Genomic DNA, 20954 nt, shown 5'->3' with positions numbered 1-20954 from the left:
ATTTAAAACAACCCGTTCCCAGTACCTGATATGAACCTCCCATGACTCGGGCTTAAACTTAAAAAAACACAGGCAAAACACCATGTCCTGTCCTGAAACCTGAAAGAAAAACGCTCAGACCACTATCACTGCGATTTGGCTGAAACTTAACAATCCTCAACACAGCTGGTCTGTGCGATGTTGACTGTAGGCCTGAGTCAAGGTAACCAAACTCGACCTTTCGTCTGATTACAACCCAAAACATTCAAGCTAATATCGCCACGAAATGGCTGAAAACACTTACAATCCCCAACGCAGCAGGCCTGCCCGGTGTTGAATGTAGGCCTGAGTCAAGCCCTGACCCTCCATCCAACTGCAGCCTAGATACTCAGATGTGCTCTTCTTTTATAATTATTTAACTCAGACATGTCAAAATATATTTCCTGTTGTTTCAATGTCCATTTAGTTGATTCCACGCAAAGTCCAGACAAATGTCATCAGCCCCAGCTGGTTGAAACAATTTGCGATTTTCCATGGAATTTGTATCCAGACAAATATTATCAGTTCTCATTGTATGAGCAATTCTCCTGCTGCTTGAGGTGACACAGTAACAGCACCTGGCTCCAAAGTTAATGAGGGTTTGAATGACCCTAGTCCAGTACTATTGCCTGTGGTGCAGACATTTGTTGCATAATTCCTTGAGTGTACTGTATTTATGTTATGCCCTTTGTGCCATTGTATCGGGTAATCAGACTTCTTGATTGCATTAGTCAATGGCAAGGAATGGCAATTCTCTGGTACCATTGTTCCCTGATAGCAGTCAGTCAATGTCCAAACCCTTTTGAGTCACTGTTTTTTAACTAAAAGTCCAAATTAATCTCTTGCTGCCTGGCCCTGTACTGCTGACTGCAGCTTGGCTTTTGTAATTTATAGTTCCAGTCATGAGGTCAAAACATGTCCATGGGTTTGAAATTCTAGTCCATAAATTTCCCAGTTGGGGTGGTTTCAGATCCTATGATTAGTCCCTTTTGTCAATATTACAGGGTCCTCCATCTGTTCCACTGAGTATGCCTTGTCCCACTGACTGGACACATCCACAATAGGTGTCGGCACAGTGGTATACCGTCGAGAGGCGGTGACTTTGGAAGTCCTCAATATTGACTCTGGACCCCATGAAATCTCATGGCAACAGTTCAAGCATAGGCAAGGAAAGCTCCTTGCTGGTTACCACCAACTGCCCTCAGTCAACTAATGAATGAGTACTCCTCCATTTGAACATCACTCGGAAGAAGCACTGAGAGTAGCAAAGGCACAGAATGTACTCTGAGTGGGGACTTCAATGTCTATCACCAAGGGTAGCTCAGTAGTACCACTTACTGTCCGAGCTGGCCAAGTGCTGAAGGTCATATCTGCCAGACTTGTCCTGTGACAGGTGATGAGAGAACCAACAAGAGGAAAAAACCTACTTGACCTCGTCTTCACGAATCTGCACCTGTTGCAGATGCATATGCCTGTGACAGTATTAGTAGCAGTGACCACCGCACAGTCCTGTTGGAAACAAAGTCCCATCTTCATATTGTGTGCGCTAATGCCATGTTAAATGGGCTAGATTCAAAACTGGGAATCCACGCATGGGATACCATTTACAAGATGCACTGCAAGCAACTCGCCAAGGCTCCTTCGGTAGCACCTTCCAAACCTGTGACCTCTACCACTAACAGACCACCACCTCAACTTCCCATCCAAACCTCTCACCACCCTGATTTTGAAATATATGTCACCATTCCTTCACTGTTGCTGGCTCAAAAACCTAGGACTCCCCCATTAACAGCACTACAGGCGTGCCTACACCACACGGATTGCAGTGGTTCAAAAAGGCAACTGACCACTCCCTTCTCAATGGCAAACAGAGGTGGACAATAAATACTGGCCTTGCCAGTGACAACCACACCCATGAATAAATAAGAAAAATCTTGGTCCTGAGTCCCCTGTCTACTTAGACAAGTGTGACCTGGTCAGGTGGGTAACAAAAATCAATCAGGGAGCCATTCCACTGACACTCTGCCACCCAATGCCATACCTAGCATTTTTTGCCAGAAGTGATATCAGACATGTAATATGTATGGCCACACAGAGTTCTGTGTATTATAAGTAAGATATAAATCTCACAATGACGTTGTAAGAGGTAGCTTCCTGTAATTTCCCATATTTGGGGCCCAGTGTTACTGTGAAGCTAAGTGTGGAGCTATATTTAATTGGTTGGTTTGTCTCGTGCAATTGATTGCTTTGTGCGATAATTTTTCTGCCTCCCAATCTGAGATCAGCTCTGTCAGTAACCCTGACCCCTTCACTATGAACAAATTACCTCCACCCCAGAAATTGCGTTCGACTCAGAGGCGCAGGCAGAATTGGGATGGTATTAATGATAAGCACCTTGCAGTAGGTCAGCTCCATGTGTTTTGAGTTTCTTGAAAGTTATAATGAGATCCTTTTCTTTGGTGCCTTATGCAAAGTCTGCTTCGTTTGATGAGTGGAGTGATGCGTTGATTTGTCTAACTTTGAGGAATCCCTCATTGGTGGAGCTGCTGTTGTTGGAATAAAATATTAAACTTCAGAAATGAACTCGTATGTTGACATGTATAAATTGTATGACAAAATGTATATATTTTTGTGTATGCTGGCAACACGCAGCTCTACCTCATCACCACCATATTTAACTCCTCCACTTTTACTAATTTATCAGACTGCTTTTCTGACATCCTGTACAGGATGAGCAGAAAATTCCTTCAACTAAATATTGGGAATACTGAAGCCATTGTTTTCGGTTCCCACTCCAACCTCTGTTCCCCAGCTACTGACTCCATCCCTCTTCTCAGTAATAGTCTGAGATTAAGCCAATCTGTTTGCAACCCTTGAAGTCGCATCTGACTTTGAGATGAGTTTTTAACCTCCAATTCGTACTGTCACTAAGACCGCCTATTTCCATCTCCATAACATCACCTGACCCTGCCCTGTCTCAGTTCAGCTGCAATTGAAACCCTCATTCATGCCTTTGTTACCTCTAGACTCAACTATTTCAATGCACTCCTGGCTATTCACCCACGTTCTACCGTCTGTATATTTAAGTTTGAGGCCATCCAAAACTGGCCATATCTTAACTTCCATCAAGTCCTGTTTCCCTATTAAACCTGCGCTCGCTGATCTACACTGGCTCCCAGTCAAGCAATGTCTCGATTTTAAAATTCTTATCCTTGTTTTCAAATCCCTCCATGGTCTCATCCTTCCCTCTCTCTGTAATCTCCACTAATTCTGACCTCTTATGCATCCCCAATTTTAATTGCTCCAACTTTGGTGGCCATGCCTTCAGTTGCCTAGGTCCCGAGGTCTCGGATATTCTCCCTGCACCGCTTTACCTCGCTTTCCTCCTTAAGACGCTCCTTAACACCCTACCTCTTTGACCAAGATTTTTGTCATCTGACTTAATCGGTGGGATTTTCCGCACCCGCCCACCACCGCAATCTTCTGGCCCCGCCACGACGGGGCTGGAAAATCCCGGCCAATGTCTCTTTATGTGACTTGGCTTCATACTTTACAAAGCACCTTGGGACGTTTCATTGCATTAAAGGCACTATACTGTATAAATTGCTCTTGTTGAAGTTTTAACATGATAAAACTATATAAATTTAGCTACTGCAGTATAAATTTACAATCCCTTACTTTTCAGAAGTCCAAAGACATCAAAACAGGCCATGCCTGACATAAGTGGCATGGCCCCCATAGAGGAGGTTCCATCTCGGGAGGTGCAGAAGCGAGTTCTGAAACGGCCTCCGGTTTTGGAAGATTACATCAACGTAACGTCATCCGATGGAACACGTGTTTACCTGGCCCTGCAGGATGAAGACGCGAGGCCAGGGCTGAAGGTGAAATCTTTGAACTAGCCATCAGCTTTTTGTGAAATCAAATTACTTCAAATTACTTTTTTTGAGTGTTTTTGTTTTTTGCCTTTTCTGATAAATGTGACAGTGTAACATTCTATGCATATTCAGACTGACTATCTAGGGATCTGTGGCATTCATCTAATCAAAACAAGCGTTTCCTTCATCAAGGGGTCCCGTCCCCTCCTCCAGGATCACCCACCCAAAGCCACTGATGTTTTTTTGGGAATGGTCAGTAACTTAGCACCACCACCCTTGTTCTCTCCCCCCCCGCCGCCTCAACCTGGCCTGGGACTCAACCTTGATTGACTGTAAATTCCAAAGTGTCACTGGCAATAAACAAGGGTTTGACTGTTGATGGCACAAGGAGGGAAGAGACTCGTGACCATAAAACAACAGCACAGATCAGCTGGGCCAGATGACCAGTTTCTGTGCTATAAAATTCGATAAAGTCAGGTAGTTTTTGTGTCTTGACATAAAGCAATGCTGCACTCACAAGGCTATGTTTTATTTTCTTAGTTGGATGCTCTGCGTTGGAATGGACAAAGGCAACTGCATTTGTTGGGTGTACCTTTCTCATATCTAAAGGAACAAGTTGCTGAAGAGGTAACGGGTAGATTAATACTTTTGTTAGTGTAAGAAATATGAATTTGTGATTTGCCACCACATGCATATAGAATACTGAAGCATTGGCGCACGTTTAGAAACATTTAAGAGTACTCCTGATGGGCTGGGATAGTGATAGGGTACAGTGTGACATCCTACAATCAATTCTTTGGCTCCTACACTCACGGCATGTGGCTGCTGAGTTAGGCATTAAGAATTGAGGCAGTGAAAATGGCAGATTCTGAGTGATGCCTGAGCATGTTCTCTACTCCTTGCTTGAACTGAGCAACTGAATGTTGTGCTGATACAGATCACTTCCCTCCTTAGTTTTGTCACACTTTCACTTAATTGTACTGCAGCTAATATCGAAGCATGTGGAAGTTTGCTGCCAGCTAATGTTACAATATAACATATCGGAAGCTCATAATGGAAATTTACTTTAATGCGTGTTGAGTGCATCTGGTCTCTTGCCCTACTGTGATGCTGATGACGAGGGGGGATTTCCTTTGTGCACTGTATGTTACAAAACACGAACCCTTCCACTTTGAGGAGATTTACCATTTCATTAAGCACACGTGTGCTAACAGCACCAGCTGTACCTCTTGACCCCCTGGACGCTAGACCCCCATACTGCTACTGTGATTACAATCCATCTGACATTCAGTTTTGGATAAGTTGCAAACTTTCTCCAGCTAGGCATTGAGAAGAATGAAACCATTCCCTTTGACGCTTGTCACCAATTCCACCCCATTCCTTGACCACTGTCCCAGATTAAACAAAACTGCTCATAACCTCGGCGTCCTATATGACCCTGAGTTGAGTTTCCAGCCCTATAGTCCCTACTACCACAAAGACCACCTATTTTTCACCTCCGTAACATTACCTTCTTTGGTCACCTCTAGACTTGGCTGTTCAGTGCTCTCGTGATCAGCCTCCACCTCCCTATAAACTTCTCATCCAAAATCCTGTGGCTCATATCCTAGCCTGCACCAAGTCCCACTCACCCAGTACCCTGTTCTTGCTGACCAATATTGACTTCCAACCTACCAAAGTCTAAGTTTAAAAATTCTCATCCTTGTCCTTAAATCCCTTCATGATCTTGCCCCTCCCTGTCTCTGTAACCTTCTCCAGCTCAACCCCTGCAAAGTCCTGTGTACCTCTATCCCTGGCTTCTCATACATTCCCCCCTCCCCTCGCCCGACGTTGTGCCTTCAGCCATGTGAGCCCTATGCTCTGGAATTCCCTCCCCTAAACTCTCCCAATTCACTCTCTTCCTTGACAACCCTCCTTTAAAAATACACCTACCCTGAATTTGACCAAGCTTTTGTTCATAGCTCCTAATACCTCTTCCTTTGGCTTGATGTCCATTTCTGTCTTTGTTTTGGGATGTTTTTCTATGTTAAAGACACTACATCAATGCAAGCCATTGCCTGACCATTGCCTAATCTTTCCAGAAATGCTTGTCTCTTCAGGGTATGTTTCTGTAATTGTGCTAGTTCCCATTAATTAATTATTTCCGGATTATCAATTAGTAGAACCTAATTTACAGCAACTCCTTCAGTGTGAAGCAGGCAGTCTGCACTGCGTCTATGATTTTTTAAAAATGCTTTAACAATGAAACGGAACTTTAAGAATGTGCTATCTACTATTTGTGTTTTATATCAAAAATACTAATTGCATTGCAAGCTCCTTTGTCAGTCAATCTCTATGGTTATAATTTGAAAGTTTCCACCTGCACATGTTCTGCCTGTAGGTGACACTGTTGTAGGACATTTCAGTGAAACAGTTGGTGTGGAACTTGTGTCAGCATGTGTTTCCTCACCAAAGGCACTGGATGGCTTTACAGTTGTTGTGGCTTTTTCACATCATTGAATGTTGAAAATAATCTCGTTATTGTCAATCGTAATGAATTTGCACTAAAATAAGTGGCTGTTTTCATACATTTTCAAAGAAAATCATTACTTGTGCACCAGTTATTGGGTGACACATCCAGACTGGCACTCAAAGTTTACGAAGGAGCCCCTCTGCCACCTGTCACAACCACTCCTTCCCTACCTATTCCCTCTTCTCCTCTATCCCCTCTTATCTTCAGCTTCCTCTACTTCCGGCTTATGTGCCTTTCACTTTCCTCCCTACCTTCCCTGTTGCTCTACTTTGCCTTCACCTCTACGCATTTAACCCCCTTCTCCTCTCACCCTGCTTCCCCCTCCCCTTCTTCTTGCTCCCCCCACAAGTTGCACCTTTCTCACTGTTGCTCGTTCTCCCTCCCACCTTCCCATATCTTTGTGTTTAACTTTGCATTTGGTGGTGAATCACCACTTGAGGTCATTCTGTGTTCCTTTAATAACTTGTTCCTTCTTACATCTAAGCATATTTCTTTGTATTTATCTAGTGTCATAGACAGGTGATGGAAGAATCCCAGAAGTTGAGTGAAATGCTTAATAGGTGAGTCTGCAACTCAGGGCAGTTTGAAGGAAGTTAGACCAATTGTAGGAGGCTTCTGCTTTTATGGAGAGCACAGCATTAAAGTTTTGAGATTAAAAAAAGCTGCAAATTCCATAAGCCTGTAAACAACACAAATTCACAATAGATCAGTTGGTATCAGAAATGAAAGGATTTGGTTGTGAATCCTTTGTACTAACGGTTTCTTGGGTGATGTACAAGAGCAGACCAGGGCTTTGGAACTTTACCTCAGTGAGTGAACTTCCTTAGGGAGAGCAAGGGAGTCACCTCCTTCAGGAAAGCAGAAAATTGGAGAGAACAAAAAAAAGGTTGATTGGTTTCAGATTGGCGACCTGGGTAACTGTGCTGACAACCTTTAAACTTCTTTAGGATGAATACAGAATATAGCAAGAATGATTACAAGATAGGTATGGCTGTGAAAGTTAATTCAGTCCATTCTAACTCCCCATTCTAAACACAATCCATAGGCCACTGCATCCCCCTCCATCTCATGTACCAACTGTTTCCTGTGTGATTCCACAGTTTTGACTCCACTACCCAACCCTGAAGTCCATTCCACATGTAAATTTTATTTTGTAGGATGAATTTTAGAATAAAATTTCTTGAGTATTCCTTAAAAAAAAAGACACGTCGAAGCTTTTCATCTTCCACTCATCAGGACATTTTGCAAGAATACCAATACAAGCAGAAAACAGCAATTTATACTGTATGAGAAGAGAGTGCTGATTGGTTGGCAAGTGGACTCTGATTGGTAGAGGTGTTGCCATGGAGAATGCACCAAATGATGGTGACTGACAGTTAACTGCCAAGCATTGTTTGAAATTTAAACAAGGCAGCTTGTCCCCGATTGGTCAAGGCATTGACCTGAGGAATGAGTCAGCGAATGGCTGTCTCTTATTTTGTTTAGCTGAAACAGGTGCAATAGAGCAGGGCCCTGTATATTAATATATGTAGCTTCCAGTACACACACATGCGCCACACTGTGAGCCTGATTGGCAATCTTAAATAAACTTTCTCTCATCAGTTTGAAACCCTATCCTGTTGTTCCCAGTCAATTTAAAGTATTACTTTGGATGCACCTTTCCTCTGGTGACTGGCTTACCAAATTCTTTCCTTTGTCTTGCCCAAGCAACCAAAATGGAAGAGACCCTTAGTTACCATCCTGCCACAACACAAAATGACCCCTCCCTCCAACCTTCCAAGAAAAAATATAAACTTTTTTTTGCTTCCATTTGGACATGAGGATAGGCCATTGTAATTAGAATATTCTGGATAAGTGGAGTTGTCTGGTTTAAGTGGATAAAATACAGTACCCTGCAAGTCTTTAGATACACTCAGCTTTGAAATACAGCCTGTGAATATCAATTAACAAGGCTTTCTATAGAAAGAGCAAGGAGGAATTTGACTCGAAATTCAATTGTGAATTGTGTGAAATATGAGGAATCTAAATGGAATACCTTAATACAGATGTTAATTTTATATTAATTGTGTTTAACTGTATGCAGGTGGTTTGCCTTAACTGGTGTTTCACTTGAGCCCCCTACAAATATACAGACTAAAACTATGTTTGTTTGGTTTGGCGGTGTATGCTTGTATTGTGTAATTCCGTAAACAAATATAATAGTGTGTAAAGATTATCTCCAGCTGTATCCCTCACCAACTAGCTTTCTGGAGTAGAACACCGATCTAGATATTTAAGGGCTATAAACCTGATTTGAGATTGCTTATTTCATGCACCTTTTCTTTCTCTCTTTGTTTACAACAGCAATTTATATTTCTATAACATCCTTAATATAATGAAATATCCCTAGGGGCTTCACAGGAGCATTATAAAACAAAGTATGACACCAAGCCACGTAAGGAGATATTGGGTCAGTCGACCAAAAGCTTAGTCAAAGATGCGGGTTTTAAGAAGCATCTTAGAGGAGGAAAGTGAGGCAGGGAGGTGTAGAATTATAAGGAGAGAATTCCAGAGCTTGGGACCTAGGCAACTGAAGGCCTGGCCACCAGTAGTGGTGCAGCAGTAAGTGGGAGCGCACAAGAGGTCAGAATTATCGGAGCACTGATATCTTGGAGGGTTGTGAGGTTGGAGGACATTATAAAGATAGCGAAGGGCGAGGCCATGGAGGGATTTGAAAACAAGGATGAGAATGTTAAAATTAAGAAGTTACTTGACCCGGTGCCAATATAGATCAGTGAACACGGGTATAGGAGAGCGGGACTTGCAGTGAGTTAAGACACATGCAGCAGAGTTTTGGATGATCTCAAGTTAAAGGGTAGAATGTGAGAGACCAGCCAACTGTGTTTTGAAATAGTCAGGGCTATAGGTAACCAAGGCATAAATGATGGTTTCAACAGCAGCTGAACTGAGAAGGGCAAAGCCGAGCAATCTTACGGAGGTGGAAGTAGGCGGCCTTGGAGATGGTATGAATATGAGACCTGAAACTCATCTTGAGGTCAAATGTGACACCAAGGTTGAGAACAGACTGGCTTAATCCCAGCCTGTTGCAAGGGAAAGGGATGGAGTTCGTAGCTAGGGAACAGAGTTTGAATTGGGGACCAAAAACGATGGCTTCAGTCTTCCCAATATTTAATTGGAGGACATCTCTATTCATCCAGCACCAGATTTGGATAAGCAGTCTTGTTTACCTCTTGTTGCTTTGCTTTATTCTTAAAGCCAGGTTGATGAGATTGGAGAAGTTGAGAGACAGGAAGAAGCAGCAGCAGATGAAGATGATGATGACTCAATTGATGAATTTAGCTCCAGCACACTCTGGGTTGATAGATTCACTCCCGGGCAGTATACCGAGCTGCTCAGTGATGATGTAAGTAATATGGTCAAAAGGTCTCACCCAGTCTGCTTGCTGTACTGTAAGGTGATATTGTAATATTAAACTTTGAGGTTCAGTGCTAAATATGCTGTGTCCTTTCCTCAGTAAATATTAGGTTGGTGGGGAGAGGGATTTGAAAATGACGAGAATGATTTTGAAAAGCAGAACACTGCAGGTGCTGGAAACCTGAAATAAAGGCAAGACAGAGCTGGAAAAACTCAGGTCAGGCAGCATCAGTGGAGAGAGAAACAGTTAACATTTCAGGTCTGTGATCTTTCATCAGAATTTTGAAATCCGCTCACTGGAGTATGGGGAGTCAGCGGTGCTTGGAGAAAGGATTTGATGGAAGTTGCTGCATGTGAGTGCAAAGGCTGCAGTGTTTTTGATGAGTTGAAGCTTGTGGCGAGGTGGAGGCAGGGAGATTAGCTAGGATAGCAATAGAGGTATTAAGCTTCCACATCATAGAGGTATGGACTAAAGTTTTAGTTGGGGAGGAGAGAGGGATGCAGGCGAGCAATTGGGATAAAAGCAGTATCGTAACAAAGCAGATATTCAAAGCTGAGGGGAGCTGGGCGAAAGGTCTAGCAGGGATAGTATTGCTCTGCTCTAGCTGACTGAATCTGAGGTGTAAGCTAGGCAATTTGTTGGAATTAAGGGTAGAAGCATTTAGATACAGAAAGGCAACACCATATGACTTTTGTTTTAATTTTAAGACTGAAATATTTATAGCTAATCTGTATAATGCTGGTGATGCATTGGAAGAGTGTTTGATTTGATGGAGGAGATAGGACCATGGAGGTGAGCTGTAGAAGACTAATGTTTGAGGAGAATAGAACAGTGAGTTCAAGACAACCAAGTGAATGATGAGAGACAGAGGTTCACAGCCACAGGGTTTAATTTGTGACTTTAAGCAATGTGGTCTTGGTTTCAAAAGCAGACTGGAAACCCAATCTGAGGGTCTGATAACAACGTGGGAATATACTTGCATAACCATGTGTCCCAAGACTTTGAAAAGGAAGGAAGGATGGAAGTTAAGTAGCAGTTGGAAGAAAATTAGAGGAGGGGGGGATTGAAATTCTTGAGCAGAGGATGTGATGGTTTTGACTTGAAGGAAATAAGGACAGTGCTAGAGGATACAGAGAAGCCAATAAATTCAGTCAGCATTTGGCTGAGGAAGTTCAATTGGGTGTTCGGAGCCTGGGAAGGAAAATTGAAGACAAGCTTGGATAATCTTGTTTGATTATTTTGAAGAAAAGCAGGGGAGCCCTCAGGACAACCAAAAGTGCTCTTACATCCAGCAATGTAAAATATACTTTTCTTTTAAATGTGTCACTATTATATTTTAGGATGTGCAGCAACCAATTAATGCACAGCAAGGTCCCACAAACAACAAGATAATCTATTTTAATGCTGTTGCTTCAGAGATAAATATTGGCCAGACTAATTGATTTAATTGGAAAGATGTTTCACAAGGCACATTGGGCTGAATAGCCTCCTTCTGTGCGGTATCATACTTTGATTCTAGGACGCTGGGCAGAACTCCCCTTTTCTTCTTCAAAATAGTGCCATGGGATCTTTCACGTCCACCTAAAAGGCCAGGCAGGACCTCAGTTTAACATCTCACCTGAAAGACGGCACTTTGACAGTGCAGCACTCCCTGGAGTTTCAACCTAGGTTATGTACTCAAGTCTCTGGAGCGGGACTGGAACCCACAACCTCCTAACTCGGAGGCGAGAGCCACGAATGTAGTTGAACATAGTGCAAGCATCTTTTAGCAGCAGTCTACATTTTGCATAATTTCTTTTATCATATGAGTACTTCACAATACAGTAATGTGACAATGAAGAGTAAAATTCAGATTCATTAAAACAAACAGGCAAGAGCTTTATTTAATTCTTCAAAAATCTCAATAACAATCACCAAAAAGATTTTATTTTAATGGCAAGTTCACAAACTACATTTGACACATGCATTATGCAGCGTTCTTCACTTGGTGTCCTTCAGTGACCTTACAAGCATACAAATAATCCATTTTTCTAAAAGCCCTCTATGCTGATGGAATGCCCTTTGGAACCATAATGTGAATGGTAAAATCAAACTTTCTTTTGTATAATTTTCTGTTAAATGAACGTCTTTAAAAAAAAAAACGCTGCCTGTCTTGTGCTCATTAGTTGGGAATCATTATGCTTCACCTTTCAAACAGCTTTCTTGTTTCCAATTTTATAAAGATCAGCACCACCATTTCAAAAAATACATCCAAATTCAAATGCCAGCTTTCATGTGCAACATTCATCAGAAGTCATTCAGGACACCATGAAAAAAATATGAAATGACCTAAAATTTAATCATATCCCCTTGTAATCATCTGAATGGAAATGCTATCAAAAGGTTGACTAGACACTCTACTTCAAAAATAAACAAGAGCAGTTGGGAATTCACTTTCATTTCTAGCCAATCCTGATAACGGGTTATTACGTGCTAGGCCACTAGCCATGTTAGCATGATTTTGCTAGTCTTGTATCTTGCCAACTTTTTGTGACACGTTCTTTTTTTTTCAGGATTATTGGCAACACTCTGATCATTTTGCTTTCCTATCAGATTGTTTGTTTCAACTGCCTCCTAATGAATTTTTTTTTGTATTGAAGTTCATTTTTAAATGTCACATTTGGTGTCTATCTTTGATGAAGGCTAGAGTATAATTCAATCATCACAAAGAGAATATTGCTTTGATGTGCAAAATGTTTTCAGTAATATCTATCATATATATAGTCTATCAAATGATAAAACAATTCTAATGTTCTTTACTCTGACATTCGAATCTGGTCAATTTTAAACTTGGCCACTAAAATCTCTCCAGTATTGAAAAAATACTTGTATGCGTTTGTAGAGTTGTGTTTGTCAGCTTGACTATTCCTGCAGGTTCTAAGGGCTGCTTCATATTTCAGTACACTAATCGCTGCCTCCTGAAGTGGTTGAAACTGTGGGATACAGTAGTCTTTGGCAGAGAGAAACCTGCGAAGAAAAGCAAGCAGGTGGTAGAAAAGCATTCGGCCTTCCAACAGTCACAGCAGCAGCAACAGCAGAATAAATGGAAGAGTAAGACTCAGATGACTGAAGAGATCCTGGATGCAGAACTCGATGCACATAACAGACCAAAGTACAAGGTAAGTGGGTGCCAAAGCAAGTCCTTTCACAAAATGCAATGAAGGTACATAAAATACCACAAAGGGGCTGTGAAATTACTTGTTACCGGAGTTTATGCATTCTACTGAAATGGCCCATAATCTTAAATGCATTAAAGGGAAATATCTACATTACAACGATGACTACAAGTAGTTCATTAGCTATAAAAGACCGTGGGACATTCTGATGTTGCGAAAGATGCTATATAAATGCAGGTCTTTATCTGCACAATTATCAGTACATCTCCACCGCTCTCCTTAGGGGCCATGTCAGGGCAGCCATTTTGTGCAATGACGTGCAGCTCTGCTACTCCAATCACAGATAGGGGCAAGAGACTATGGGTAGATTTGCCCAATCACAATGTCAATGAACAGAACTTCATGATGTTGCAAAACGTCAGCTCTATTCCCCCGAAACAAGGGTTAGAATGATGATGCTCACTTCCCTATTCGCCTTCCCATACAGCAGGCAGAAGAGACTTGAAGCCATCAATGTGGCCTGAATTGGGACAAAGATGCAGAAATAAAAGGCCACTGTTCCTAACTCTCTGAGCCCATCCCCTCTCATTTATACCCCTACTTTTTTCAAACTCATCACCAGTCACAATTCTCAGCAACTTGCACCATTGCCTAAACCTTATATCAGGATCTTTTAGTTGGGGCTTGATTTATTATTGAGTTTTTCTTTAAATCTCTGAGGAGATTCTTCCACAATCTCTTGGAGTTTCCACAATCTATTGCACCAAAATAAAAACTGGAACACGATAATTTTGTTTTAAGAAATTCATCTAATTAGCTCCTTTAGAGTTCAATGTCATTGTTGATGTGAGCATTCCTTTTTCCGTTATGTGACTGAAAATGAGCGTCGCTGATGAGTGCAAGCTGCAGCCCCTGAAGCGATCTTCATTGTGAGCTAATGTGGAGCTTGTTATATCGACAACAAGTGGCTCCCTTTATTAAAGCTGCGTTAAATTATCAATGTTTCAAAAATTTTAAGACAATGACATGATCAAATTGCCGCTCTACATTCGAGGGTGTACGACCTGAAAAATGACTAACCACTGCTGTTTTACGCCGTGTTAATCATGGCTTTAGTGGATAGCACAACTGCTTCGGAGTCACAAGATTAAGGGTTTAAACTACACTCCAATCGTCTAGATTGGCACCCACACAGCAGGACTGTGGGAGGCTGTACTGTTGCAGTTTCCTGCCTTTTGGATGAGATGTTAAACCAATGTCTGCCCTCTCAGTGGAAGTAAAATATCCCGTGACATTACTTGAAGAAGAGCAAGAGACTTTCGGACAACATTTATCCCTCACACACACTGAAACAGATATAGTCATTTATGTGCTATATGAAAGTAAATTTGTTGGCTCTTTCTTTCCCTTATCTCTAGGTGGCGCTGTTGAGTGGTCCTCCCGGTCTGGGGAAAACAACCCTGGCTCATGTCATTGCAAAGCATGCAGGGTACAATGTTGTGGAGATGAATGCAAGGTGAGAATATGGAATTTAACGTACTGCCTTATAAAAACTCATATATGAACCTAATGGACAGAAACATGATGAGTAAATGGTTATTTCAGTCATTTCTCACCGAATTAGATTTGCAGTGTTTCAGCAAAATGTTACAAATTCAAAGTGCATTAAGCTTATAATTGCCGTATTATAAGTTTTCTATTGGGAATAAGGAGGTGACTTGCATGTCAATGGTTCTCTTTATCCTGTCACCTTTTTAGATTATTTTAATTTCCTAAATTGAGAGTGGTTTTAATTTCTAGCCCCTTCCTGATGACCTTCTCTGAATGCAGTTCAAGAGGATGATTACCGTACTTGTGAAAATTTTGTTTTGCAAAGGAGGCATGTATGCACTCACTGGTTTGAATTCCTCGATTACTTGTTCACTTGCAGAAGATAAGGCTGAAGGATTTGCAACAATCTTCAGCCAGAAGTGCCAAGTGGATGATCTATCTTGGCTGCCTTCAGAGGTTCCAGCATCACAGACGCCAATCTTCAGCCAGTTCAATTCACTCCATATGATATCAAGAAATGGCTGAGGGTACTGGATACTGCAAAGGCTATGGGCCCTGACAACATTCCGGCAATAGTACTGAAGGCTTGTTCTTCAGAACTTGCTGTGCCCTTAGGCAAGCTGTTCCAGTGTAGCTACAAGACTGGTGTCTACCCAGCAACATGGAAAATTGCCCAGGTATGTCCTGTACACAAAAAGCAGGACAAATCCAACCCAGCTTATTACCGCCCGATCAGTCTACTCTTGATCATCAGTAATATGATGGAAGGGGTCATCAACAGTGCTGTTAAGCGGCATTTGCTTATCAATAACCAGCTCACTGACGCTCAGTTTGGGTTGCGCCAGGATGACTTGGCTTCTGACCTCATTACAACCTTAGTTCACACATGGACAAAAGAGCTGAACTCCAGAGGTGAGTTGAGAGTGACAGCCCTTGGCATCAAGGCAGCATTTCACCAAGTGTGGCATCGAGGAGTCCTAGCAAAACTAGAGTCAATGGGAATCGCGAGGGAAAACTCTCGACCAGTTGGGGTTGTAACTACCACAAAGTAAGATGGTTGTTGGAGGTCAATCATCTCAGTTCAAGAACATCACTGCAGGAGTTCCTCATATTTGTATCCAAGACCCAACCATCTTCAGCTGAGTCATCAGTGACCTTCCTTCCATCATAAGGACAGAAGTGGGGATGTTCAGCACCATTCGCAACTCCTCAGATACTGAAGCAGCTCATGTTCAAATGCAGCAAGCCTTGGACAATATCCAGGCTTGGGCTAACAAGTGACAAGTAACATTTGCACCACATGCACTGCAGCAGTTCAAGAAGGCAGCTCACCGCCATCTTCTGAAGGGCAACTAGGGATGAGCAATAAATGCTGGCCCAGCCAGCGAAACACATCCTGTGAATGAATAAAAAAAAACAAGTCCTAGGCACTGACCATCTCCAACAAGAGAGAATCTAACCATCGCTCCTTGACATTCAACGGCGTTACCATTGCTGAATCCCCCACTATCAACATTCTGGGGGTTACCATTGACCAGAAACTGAACTAGACTAGCCAGATGGGTAGGGAAGTAAGGAGGTAGAGAATGACGTAATCCAAAGTCCTATGTCCTGTGTCATATATTCCTATGTTCCCAGGAAAAGGGACCACCTCTGGTGTGACCTATGGTAGTGTTCCTCACTGATATAATTGAAGAATGCAGGGACTGCAGCCCAGCTTGCCCAAGTGAAAAGTGCAATGTGAACAAGTTTGTCCCTCGCATCTCATTGTCAAGTAGAGTTAGAGAGTCTGAAAAGGGGTGTAGACAGGTTAAGTGAGTGGGCAAACATTTGGCAGGTGGTGTATAATGTGGGAAAATGTGAAATTGTTCACTTTGGCAGGAATAATGGAAAAGCAGTATACTATTAATGGAGAGAGATTGCAGAACTCGGTGATATAGAGGAATCTGGGTGTCCTGGTATATGAATCAGAAAAAGTTAGTATGCAGGTACAGCAAGCAATGAGCAAAGCAAATGGAATGTTGGCATTTATTGCAAGGGGAATGGATTTTACAAGTAGGGAAGTGTTTTACTGTAGCTGCACAAGGCATTGGCGAAACCATATCTGGAATACTGTGTACAGTTTTGGTCTCCTTATTTGAAAAAATATATAATTGCATTAGAAACAGTATGGAGAATGCTCACTCGACTCATTCCTGGGATGACGGGCTCGTCTATCAAAAAGGTTGAACAGGTTGGGCCTATACAGTAAGAAGAATGAGAGGTGATCCTATTTAAACATGTAAGATCTTGAGGGGACTTGACAGGGTGGATACCAGGAGGGTGTTTCCACTTGTAGGGGAGACTCGAACTAGGGGATGCAGTTTAAGAATGAGAGATCTCCCTTTTAAGACTGAGATGAGGAGAATTTTTTTCTTTGAGGGTTGTTAGTATGCCGAATTTTCTTCCCCAGAGAGCAGTGGAGGCTGGGTCATTGAATTAACTCAAGGCAAAATTAGACAGATTTTTGATAATCAAGGGAGTCCAGTGTTATGGGGGGCAGACAAGAAAGTGGAGTTGAGATCACAACCAGATCAGCCATGGTCTTATTGAATGGCAGAGCAGGCATGAAGGGCCAAATGGCCTATTCCTGTTCCTATGTCCTATATAAATGCTATGGCTACAAGAGTGGGCCAAAGGCTTGAAATCCTGCATCGAGTAACTTGCCTCCTGAGTCCCCAAAGCTCATCCTCCATCTACGAGGCATAAGTCAAGAGTGTGATGCAATACTCTCCACTTGCCTGGATAGGTGCAGCTCCAGCAACACTCAAGAAGCTTGACACCACCCAGGACAAAGCAACCTGCTTGATTGGCACCCCAGCCACAGGAATTCACTCCCTCCACCACTGACGAACAGTGGCAGTAGTGTGTACCATCTACAAGATGCACTGCAGGAACTCACCAAGGCTCCTTAGCACCTTCCAAACCCATGACCACTACCAGTTAGAAGGACAAGAGCAGCAGATGCATGGGAACACCACCACCTGGAAGTTCCCCTCCAAGCCACTCACCATCCTGACATGGATTCCTTCACCGTCGCTGGAACTCCTTCCTTAACAGCACTGTGGGTGTACCTACACCACATGGACTGCAGCGGTTCAAGAAGGCAGCTCACCACCATCTTCTAAAGGGCAACTAGGATGGGCAATAAATGCTGGCCCAGCCAGTGATGCCCACATCCCATGATGAATAAAAAAAACTCCAAACTGCTAGTCTCTCTTATATGTAATCCATTCTCTCGCCATGTATTGTAAAACAGCCTGACAAAATCCTTTTTGAGCCTAATGCAAGAAAAATAGGAAAAATTAGAGTCACAAGAGGCCATTCAGTCCATCACGTCTATGCCGATTAATTAGGATGTTTTGTTTCGGGTGTCTGCTCCGGGGCAGTGGGTGTACTCTTGCCTTTGAGTCAGCAGGTCATGAGTACAAGGCCTACTTCAAAGACTTGAGCCCATCACCTAGGTTGCCACTCCATGCAGCACTAAGGGAACACTGCATTGTTGGAGTTGTAGTTGAGACGTTAAACCAAAGTACCCTCTGTTTTCTAAGGTGGATGTAAAAGATCCCATGGCACTATTCAAGGAAGAGCAGGAAATGTTCTGATGTGTGCAGGACAGTGGAGATCTATTAGTGCCGATAGAGCTAGACTTCACACCTTTAGGACAGGCAGAGATCATTGTGGCGGGAAGTGAGTGTTGCGGGGGAAGAGTTGGAAAGTGATGAATGGAGTATCAAATAGGCATCTATATATGTTCTGGTGTCAAGCCATGCTGTTTATCTCCCATTTAGTGATGACCGCAGCCCAGAGATCTTCAAGATCAGGATTGAAAGTGCCACCCAGATGAAATCAGTGCTTGGAAGCAACGAGAAACCAAATTGCCTGATCATTGATGAAATTGATGGTGCTCCCAATGTGAGTCTGTATTCTGAGTAAAATCATATGATTAAATGTAGCTGGAACAGTTTTTAGCATCTGCGATGAACACCACAGAGAGATGATATAAATATAAACCAGGAGTCACACCCTCAATTAAAACAGTCCCTGGGAAGAAGATCAGAACATCACACATTTATCTTTCTTAAACCATTTATCTTGTCAAGCGTGGACTAGATTTTTACCAGGACAATTCCAGCACCTGTGCTCAACATCATGGATGAATGTAAGCTCCCAATTTGACATCCCTTATCTGCAGGCATAGTTTCCCAAAATAGTCGAGCTTTGCAGTATTTTTATTCTTTTCAGTGCAGATATTAAAGTCACCTCTATATGAAAAATTAACAATCTGGTGAGAGTGCTATGAGGTGCCAGTAGTTCTGCTTTGGAAGGGAAAATAAGTCCTTCTCGGGCAACTAATTATTTAAGAAAAACTGCAAATGCTGGAAATCTGAAGCAGTAATGATATAAAAAGAGAAAAGGTGCGTTAATCCTTCAAATAGAAGTGAAAGATAAATGAGCATTTTTGTTGAATCAGTATGAAAGAGATAAAAACAGCAGCAAGTCTAATCAGTGAGGCAGTAATGGGTTGAAAGACCTTGCAGTATGCTAAAAAGAAACTGTTAGTGTAAGAAATCAACTCTGAGATAGCAGAAAACTTTTAAAAACACGCACATGAGAAAGAACTTGTGAATTCAGCTTGAACTCATCTAAAGCTACTGCCCATATCCTAACTTTCACCAAGTCCTATTCGCCTATCACCCTACAAACTGCAGATCAGGAATTAAAAGCCATTTTACCTTCACCTTGTATAAAGCTAATAAGAGCATTAGCATTAACTTCCTAGAAGACTGACTAAAGACAAACCAAATCAGTGTTGACATGCTGTCTTCAAGACAAACAATGTAAGTTCTGCAAGTAGATATTACAATAAGGGAAGAACTGCTCCATATCAAATTGTTTTTTGTAGAACGAAATGTTTATGCAACTTTGAAAATAGTCTAAGAAACCTCGCTTTATTGTCTGCCTCAGGCTTTTGCTGTCTGGTTTTGATGGATTTTAAAATTCTTATCCTTGTGTTCAAATGCCTCCAAGGTCTTGGCTCTCCCTTACTTTGTAACCCCCACCAGCCCTACCAATCTCTGAGATCTTTGAGCTCCTCCAATTCTGGCCTCTTGATCTCCCCTGATCTTTCAATGCTCCACCATTGATGGCCATGCCTTGACTGCCTAGCCCCTAAGCTGTTAAATTCCCTCCCAAAAACTCCCTGCCTCTCTCTTCATTTAAGATGCTCTTTAAAATCTACCTCTGTATTAATGTACATTTCTTTGACTTGGTGTCAATTTATTTGTTCAATCACACTCCTGTGAAGCACCTTGAATTTTGCTCATAGAATTATAGAATGATATAAGCACAAAAGACAGCCATTTGGCCCAACAATCCTATGTTAATTCTTTGAAAGAACTGCCCAATTAGTCCCATAACCCAGCAATTTTTCTGCTTGAAGTATTTAACAAATCCAGTTTTGAAAGTTAGAGTCTGTTTCAGCCGCCCTCGGGCGTTGCATTCCTGATCTTTTGAACTCGCTGCTTAATTTTTTTTTTTCTCTTGTCGCCTCTGGTTCTTTTGCCAATTACTTTAAATCTATGTTCTCTGGCTGCTGACCCGTCTGTCACTGGAAGCAGTCTCTCTACTCTATCAAACTCTTTATGATTTTGAGCACCTCCAGCCCCCACTACATTGGGTGGTTAGAGTGTCAGATCATTGGAGTTAGCTTATCACCGCTGAACTTGCTGCTGCCCTCACTCAGTACTCAGGAGTGGGTCAAACAAAATCGGCCCCCTGTTATTTCCCAAGATCCCCTGACTACAAAATCTGAAGTTGGACTTGAGTCGTCACATCTCCTTTTTGTTTTTTCTCCTCCTCATTGACAGGCCGCAATAAACACACTCATGAATCTCGTTAATCGCAAAGATGGGAAGGAAAGTGAGGTAGCAGCAGGTGGTGGAAAGAAAAAGAAGAAAAAGGAAGGAGGAATTTTACAGAGACCCATCATCTGTATCTGTAATGACCAGTTAGTATTTATGTCAATAATGGAACTCTTGAGCACGGCTTCCTGAAATTATATAACCTAGAGCCTACAATGTGGACCAGCAAGCATTTCAATTCTACGGCAACTTTTGCTGTCAAATCATTGGTTGCTGGATTTAAAAGTAACGATAGCAGAGGAAACGGAATATATCGAGATGGATTTGTGGTGTGGGTTTGGGGTCCTGGCAAGAGTGTGCAGCTATATGTTGGTGAGTGTGTGTGTGTCGTAGATGCAATCAGTGTGTCTGCATTGTGTATCTATGAACACAGCACCCCTGTTCCCTAATTGTGGCTTAGGTTAGGACTTATCATTATTTCCTACAAATATTTCTAGTGTACTCCAACCTCATATCATTGGCTGA

The 20954-nt window shown here is 42.2% G+C and overlaps 1 protein-coding gene across 2 annotated transcripts in view; it reads left to right on the top strand.

The window, feature by feature from the left end:
- The window catches only part of chtf18 (CTF18, chromosome transmission fidelity factor 18 homolog (S. cerevisiae)), a 101165-nt gene that overhangs the window by 9908 nt on the left and 70303 nt on the right, over nucleotides 1-20954 (top strand). For both annotated transcript variants that reach the window (XM_078558647.1, XM_078558646.1), the window contains exons 4-11: nucleotides 3704-3899; nucleotides 4434-4520; nucleotides 6913-6965; nucleotides 9661-9808; nucleotides 12760-12978; nucleotides 14394-14491; nucleotides 18357-18480; nucleotides 20436-20575. In XM_078558647.1, coding sequence (XP_078414773.1) covers nucleotides 3704-3899; nucleotides 4434-4520; nucleotides 6913-6965; nucleotides 9661-9808; nucleotides 12760-12978; nucleotides 14394-14491; nucleotides 18357-18480; nucleotides 20436-20575 — 1065 coding nt within the window. The remainder of the gene's footprint in view (nucleotides 1-3703; nucleotides 3900-4433; nucleotides 4521-6912; nucleotides 6966-9660; nucleotides 9809-12759; nucleotides 12979-14393; nucleotides 14492-18356; nucleotides 18481-20435; nucleotides 20576-20954) is intronic.

The sequence above is a fragment of the Cetorhinus maximus genome, chromosome 15, assembly GCF_964194155.1.
Source record: "Cetorhinus maximus chromosome 15, sCetMax3.hap1.1, whole genome shotgun sequence".
NCBI lineage: Eukaryota > Metazoa > Chordata > Chondrichthyes > Lamniformes > Cetorhinidae > Cetorhinus > Cetorhinus maximus.
Note: the sequence above shows the minus strand (reverse complement) of the source record. Positions and strands in the feature narration are given on the sequence as shown.